Source organism: Cygnus olor, chromosome 15 (genome assembly GCF_009769625.2).
Source record: "Cygnus olor isolate bCygOlo1 chromosome 15, bCygOlo1.pri.v2, whole genome shotgun sequence".
NCBI lineage: Eukaryota > Metazoa > Chordata > Aves > Anseriformes > Anatidae > Cygnus > Cygnus olor.
The window spans coordinates 16,640,876-16,647,875 of NC_049183.1; the positions used below are offsets into that span (position 1 = coordinate 16,640,876).

At 60.2% G+C, this 7,000-nt stretch overlaps 1 protein-coding gene across 1 annotated transcript in view; it reads left to right on the plus strand.

Moving 5' to 3' along the window:
• The window catches only part of RAB26 (RAB26, member RAS oncogene family), a 31,176-nt gene extending 24,354 nt beyond the window's left edge, over positions 1-6,822 (plus strand). Inside the window, exons 3-9 of the mRNA XM_040574268.1 lie at positions 22-63; positions 769-835; positions 915-967; positions 2,688-2,753; positions 3,550-3,606; positions 3,968-4,044; positions 4,395-6,822. Coding sequence (XP_040430202.1) covers positions 22-63; positions 769-835; positions 915-967; positions 2,688-2,753; positions 3,550-3,606; positions 3,968-4,044; positions 4,395-4,497 — 465 coding nt within the window. The 3' untranslated portion in view covers positions 4,498-6,822. The remainder of the gene's footprint in view (positions 1-21; positions 64-768; positions 836-914; positions 968-2,687; positions 2,754-3,549; positions 3,607-3,967; positions 4,045-4,394) is intronic.
• The last annotated feature ends 178 nt before the right edge of the window (positions 6,823-7,000 follow it).

Sequence of the window (7,000 nt, forward strand, 5' to 3'; positions counted from 1 at the left end):
GCTGCTTCTCTTCTCTTTCAGAATAAGGTGCTGACGGTGGATGGGGTGAAGGTGAAGCTGCAGGTGCGTCCCATGGCCCCGGAGCCAGCTCCCGCGGTGTTTGGGGCTCGGTAAAACCCCTGGGAGCCAATGGGCCAGGAGCAGCCCCAAAAGCTGGTCCCCGTCTCCATCCCGTGCTTGGAAGCTGTCGTTGCGTGCGTGCACGTGCATGTACACACGTGTGTGCACGTGCACCCCCATGGCTGCTCTGTCCCTGTCTGCCAGCCCCTCCGAAAAGCCCCGGCAGCAGGCAGAGACCAAGCTGCTCGCCCCGAGCCCCAGCTGCTTCCCGACCCCTGGGCTAGCAGCTGAATAACGCCATTAGCACCGATCTTCCCCCGACAGCAGCGTGGCACTCCGGAAACATATCGTGGCATTAAAAACTGATAAATTAAATTAACGAGTCCCCACACATCCATCTGCTGGATGGATTTTCTGATTAAGGACGCGTTGCGAGCCCTTTGTCACACGCCGCCGTCCCCGCGGTCAGATGTGCTGAGGACAGGGAGGTGCTGCTTAAATATTTATTGCGCTTGGCACCTCTCCTGTTACCGTCCTCAGAACCCCCCCTGCAGCTGCGAGCTAGTCACGTGCAGATAGAGCAGCCCCTGGGTCGCTGCTAGAAGCAAACCGCTGAGGAAACTTTGTGGGGTTGTGCTGTGGCCGTGTGCTCGTTGTGTCCCGTGGGTGCCTGCGGGATGCGGCTGACCCCGGTCCTCTGCCTTCCAGATCTGGGACACGGCGGGGCAGGAGCGCTTCCGCAGCGTCACGCACGCCTACTACCGGGACGCCCACGGTGAGCACTGCCGGGGGCTGGGGGCTCGGGGGGCGCACGGCACGGTGCCGGCACTAACGCGCCGCCGCTCTCTCCGCAGCCCTGCTCCTGCTCTACGATGTCACCAACAAAGCGTCCTTCGACAACATCCAGGTACGTGCGGCGCCTCCCGGTCCTCTCCTGGCGGTTTCAGGCAGCTCCGCGGGTTTCCTGCGCTGCCGGGGCACCGCTGAGGCTCCGCAGCTTCCGAAGCCCTGCAAGCGCTCGGAGCAAACCCGCGGCGCGCTGGCTGCAGGTGGCACCGGGATTTACTGCTGGTGGTGGTGCTCTGTGCCAGCCCTGGAGATGAGCAGGGTCTGGGGGCCTGGGGAAAAGCTGTGCCCCAGCTGCAGGGAGCCCCCGGCTGGCCGTGCCGCGGGGCAGAGGTGTGTGCTGGGGACGCAAAGCGCGGCCGCTTCCGAGGGGCTGCAGTCGGTGCTGTGCACCCGTCTGGCAGCGAGGACAGTGCTGGGGCGTCGGAGGACGTGTGGAGAACATTTCCCTTTCCCGGCAAATGGAAGGGGCGACAGACTCACTTCACCGGCAGATTTATGCCGCGTGTAATTACAGCACCAGCTGGAGAGCTCGCTCCCGGTAAGTGAGCGCAGGCAGCTGCTGGGAACGAGGCGCTCCCTTGGCCCGTCCCAACGTTGCCCTGTCTGCCTTCACAGCAAACCCAGGCAGGGGAGAAGGTCGCATCCTGCTGCCCCGCTCCTTGTCCCCCGGCAGACCTGCCCGTCCTGCCGGCCATCGTAGGGTCCCTTGTCCCCTCCCTGCAGACCCACGCAAGGCTCAGCGCGGTGCTGCCAGCGTGGGGAGGGGGATTTTAATCCCCAAAGGCCAGCAGGAAGGGGGAAGGAAGCTGTGTGACTGCACAGTGCCTCTGCCAGCCGCATCCCCACGCCACAAAGCTGCTTTTTGGCAGGGGGCAGATGGTGCCACGAGGCTGTGCGAGGGGAATGGGAGGACCTGGGGACGGGAGGACCTGCCCTCAGTGCCCCCCACCCTGCCGGGCCCGTGCAGCTGCTGGGCCACTGCAGAGCATGCTGCGAGCCAGGAGCAGTTAGCCCTGAACAAAGGGGACGTTGTTTGTGTCCCAGACGTGGAGTGCACCAGGCATGTCTGTGGCAAACAGGCTAGAGCTGTCCCTGCCCCGGAGCATCCTCCTGTCCCCCTGCCCCAGGGCACCCGGGGTGTTCCCTGGAGGTGTGGCGACAGCCAGCAGCGGTGTTTTGTGCTGAGCTTGTGATCCCTCCATGAAAATTGCTCAAAGATTCCCCCCCCACATTGTGGGGTTAGGGATTACGGGGAGTTAGGGTCGGTTTGATTCGATTAGGCTGGATTAGAGGAAGGCAGGTTCACCCACGTGCCGCCTGATCATGCAGTGAAGCAGGCAGGGGCCACGGCCCAGAGCAAACCCTTGGCTTTATGCTTCTAAAACGCAAAGGGATTCTTTTGTTCTGCTACAAGGATGGTGAATTTTCCCAACAGCAGCTTTCTGAGCAGGCCTAACCTTCCAGCCAAGGAGGGAATTCGGGTCCAGCGAGTGCCTGTGGGCAGTCCCCAGGGTGTGCAGGGGGTCTGTGGGACCCGGCTGCTCTCTGCCTGCGGTTCCTGCTGTGCCCAGCTGAGTTTCTGAGCTGGGCTTTTCATTTTACATCTCGCCCCCAGCCATCTCCTCCCTGTGTCTGTGTAAAGCCCCCGCTGTGGCGTGGTTGTGGCAGGATCCCCACAGAGGGGTCCCAGCGCCCAGGCCCGGGGCAGCCCCCATCCTCCTCCTCCTCCTCCTGGAGCCGTTGCTCACAGCAGCCTGTCTCTGGTTGTCTCCCTCCAGGCTTGGCTGACAGAGATTCATGAATACGCGCAGCAGGACGTGGTCCTCATGCTACTGGGAAACAAGGTGAGCCTGGCCCTGGCGGAGCTGGAGCTGCCTCTGCCGACGGTCCTGTGCGGGTGCTGCAGGTGCCGTCAGGATGTAATGCAGGGGTGGTGATTCCTGGTTAGCTGCAGATCCACAGCCAGCAGAGCCACCAAAAGTGGCCGCTTGGCCCAGGGGAGCCGCTTGCTCTCCCATTTGGGAGCCCTGCTGCTCGCTGGAACCCAGGCGGATCCCATCTCCCTCCTGGTGCACGGGAGCTGGCTCGAGCCCTGCGTGCTGCTGTGCTGCAGAGTCCCTGCTGGGAATACGGGATTGAGTCCAGGTGCTGGAGATGAAAGGAGCCTCTTGTGCTCATCCTGCAAGTCCCCGCTGAGCCCCGGCTTCCCCTTGCTGCAGGAGCAGCGCAGCATTGCTGGTTCCCCCTGCTGCTGTGAGGAGACTGCTTTTTCTTCTGCCTCGCCTGGTCCGTGAGGGTGTGTGTGGCACAGAGCCACAAATCACCTCGGACGTGCCTGGAGCAGGGATCTCCAGCATCTCTGTGACGCACACGCGGTGTGAGCCTGCCCGTGGGGCATGGTGTGCAAAAAACCAGGCAGGCTGTGGCAGAAAGGCAGGAGCGGGGCGTCAGGGCCCTTAAAAGCGTTCAGCAGAGCCCAAAGCCCCGAGCAGAGGGGGGCCAGCGAGGCTTTGCGCCGTGCCCCAGCAGCCCCGGGCTGGTGGTGTTTGGGAGCGTGGGGGCAGGAGAGCGGAGGGGGGTGTGGGGGCTGTCTGATGCTGACCTCCCAAATAATCCCAGCTTGCTCTTTGCTGTTGGCAGGTGGATTCAGCCCAGGACAGAGTGGTGAAAAGGGAAGACGGAGAAAAATTAGCCAAGGTATGGGAGCTGGCTTTTTGCTGCAGCGGAGCCACTTGTTGGGTGACGCGGGGCAGCACGCAGCCAGGCGGCTACCTGGGAGCTGCCTTCAGCCCTCGTCTCGCTCCCGTCTCCCTCCACCTCTGCTCTTTCTTTCAGCTTCCGCTGCCATTTCTTGCTTCTCTGTCCTATCCTGAAGCTCTGAAGAATAAACACTCCTTTACCTGTGACCCCTCGTGCAGCTTTCCCCCCCCCGCAGGGCCGGACCCCTCTCCCCCTGAGCTGAGCCCTGTGGCAGGCACCGTGCCCGCTGGGGCTCTGCACGGAGCCGAGCTCGTGTCCCCGTGGGCCTCCCTGACCTCCTCCGTGTCTTGTCCTGCAGGAGTACGGCGTGCCCTTCATGGAGACCAGCGCAAAAAGCGGCCTAAACGTCGAATTAGCGTTCACAGCCATCGCAAAGTAAGTGAGCGGTCCCGGCCGTGCCGCGCGCCCCTGCCGGGTGCGGAGCTCTCAGCGCCTGCTCCCCTCGGCCACTGCCAGGCCGTGCGTGACACCGTCCCCTGCATCGCCACCAAGCTGGTGCTGCCGGGAGGGCAGGTTCTTCAGTTAGAGACCTGAGAGGAAGGCCAGCCGCATCACGCACCGCTTTATTCTCTGGGGAAGTGCTTACCCATCCCAAACAGCTGCAGGATGCTTCCTCGGGGGCTTAACGAAGCACTTAGACCAGGTCATAGCTCAGCGGAGCTGCTCCAGGCAGCTTAGAAGTAGGTGGCGTGGGCAGAAAGGTAATGTTTTCCCCCTTCCTGCAGGGAACTGAAGCACAGGTCCATGAAGCTGCCCAACGAGCCCAAATTCAAGCTCCACGACTACGTGAAGAAGGAAGTGAGGGGCTCGGGCTGCTGCCGGTCCTAATGCGCTCGGTGCATTTGTACAGAGACTCATGCCACGTGTTTGTGCGCCGCGCTCTCTCTCCTCGTGGACAGTGTGTGCATGTCTGTCTTGTGTCTGTATCTGCGTAAAAGGTGAGCTGAGACCTGTGGGGTGAAAGCAGCAGCAGGAAAAGCTCTTTGGGCCGGCGCCGAGGCCGGCCGTGCTGCACCACGTGCCAGGCACGCTCCCCAGACCCCACAGCACCCACCCACACCACGGGTCCCCAGAGGGAAATGCCTTTCCCTGGCCGGGCTGCTCTGCTCCTGCCCGGCTCGGAGCCGCTCTGCCCGGTGCAGGCAGGAGGGGACGCGGGGAAGGGGCTTGGTCGGTGCGGCCACGGCTCCCTCCAGGTTCCTCCACCGGTTCAGCAGCGACGGCGCTCAGCCAGGAGCACCCTGGGGTTGCTTTAATGCGAGGGGGAATGATGGGGCCTAGGGGAGCGAGTGCCTGCTCCCCACCAAAATCTGGGTAGGAAAAAATCCTGAATTCACTTTTCCCACATACCCGGAATTCAGCTGATCAGATCCTTGGCCTGGGGCACACAGGAAAGCTTTGTTTTCAAGGCAACCGTTTTTTAGCTGCTTATTTATGTCTGTCAGTCCTTCCCGTGTTGTAACATAGCTCCTCGATGAAGATTTCTCCTCTTCCCCGCAGAAGACAAGAGCTTAGATGTCTGTTTGAGTAAGCTCCCGCAAACATCTGTTGTACAGAGGTTTCCTGACTGTTTATCTGTTCGGTGAAGGCTTTGGTTCTCTCACTACAGCCATTTCTTGTACTTTAATGAGAAGAAAGCTAATGTACTGCAGCTTATTCCTGATCCCTTCATGTAAGCCCGATAGCTTTTTTAGACTGCAACAGTGCTTTGCTCCGAAGTTCTCTTGGGACAGCTCGCCCTTCTGAAGGAAGAAAGCCGAGGAGGCTGCTGTAGGCATTGACCGTGCAGGTTTGAGACTTCTGCCAGCTCTCTTCAAGGGACTCCTCAGCCCTTTTGTCTGTGCCAGGCACGTGGCTTTTGCTTTTTTTAAAGCTGCACTTCCAAGTACAAATTACAACTTTGGAGGAAGTGTTTGGCCTCTGGCAATTTTCTTATTAAAAAAATTCCACCTGCACGACACCAGGTGCCCTGCCGCACTGCCCCTCCATGCACTGCCCCTGTAAGCAGAGCACTTAACTCAACCCGTCCCTCGCTCCCAGCTGGCAGCAGAACACCAGCTCCCAGCAGTTATTTAGCTGCACCTGCCCCTCGTCGCAGCAGGGGCGCCAGCCTGAGCTGCAGCACAGCGTTCCCCAAGGGCACAAAGTCCCTCGGTGCACGGTTCAGGCAGGCAGCCACAGAGCGGACCCCTCGCAGCTGCACTTCTTGGTGAGGCACAGTAAAATGCGCAGCACTCAGAGCTAGAGTGGGTCCAGCACAACGATGGTACGGAGCCTAAAATAAACCCGCTGAGAACAGAGCGTTTTTCCTGCATAGCTTTTTAGGGAGAAATGTCTGCGTTACCCGACTTAAATTTTGTTAAAAACCCTGTTCCTGGGGGAATGTTTGCAGCAACCAGCCTGGAGCAGCCCCCGCTGCTGCGCATGGCTGGGCAGAGCCTGCTCCCTGCTGGCAGCACCATGCAGGGCCCGGGGGGGAGGCAGCGAGGGCAGCCGCCTGTTCTGCACCAGCCCTTCCCAGCACCAGAGGCATCCCCCCAGAGGCACAGAAGAGCAGCAGGCGGCTCAAACACCTGGGTCTGTTCCCAAGCCTGCCTTTGGTGTTTTGTCAGAACTCACGGTGTAAGAGCAGCCCCTGCCCCGAGGCGCCAGTCGCTGCACAGACACTACCTCCTTCCCCCTCCTCACAGGCAGGACACCTTTGGCCATCCTGCAAAAGCTGGCAGCTCCTAACTCGGTACTTCGGGGTGGGACCAAAAACAACCTAAAAATAATTTAAATAGAGCAGGTGTGAGCGCTACTTTTTGGGTGTGCCTGTCAGGACCTAACTAGTACAGCAGGAACAGAACCGCATTTGGGCAACTTCCTAACCCCCCCCCAACCTTAAGGGACGCTCAACCCCCATCCACCCCGTCACAAGTTCCCTATGCACCACTCACCTCCCACTGCCTGCGCACCAGCCTTGCTGCTGAAGCACCCCTCCGCTCCTCTCTGGCGTCGTTTTACACGGGCCTCTACTGCCACCAAGCGATGCAGAATGGTTCAGTGCATTCGAGCAAGCCGAGGACTTGGCATGACACGCACTTCTCATTTTCGCTGGCTCTTGTTTACAGCTTTTGTTTCATTCCTGTTAATAAATCTTTTTTAATAATCCTTGCGGCTACAGCGGTACTTTTGTCTCATACCCGAGCTGTTTAATCATTCAAATAGTTCAGCTCATTCTTGAGCCTACCTGGATGGTTGCGTTACCAGCATGGGCTCGGGTACCCCCCCGCACCCACCAGGAATTCAAGGGACCCAGAGCCCAGCGGAGCTGCAGCACACACGGTAC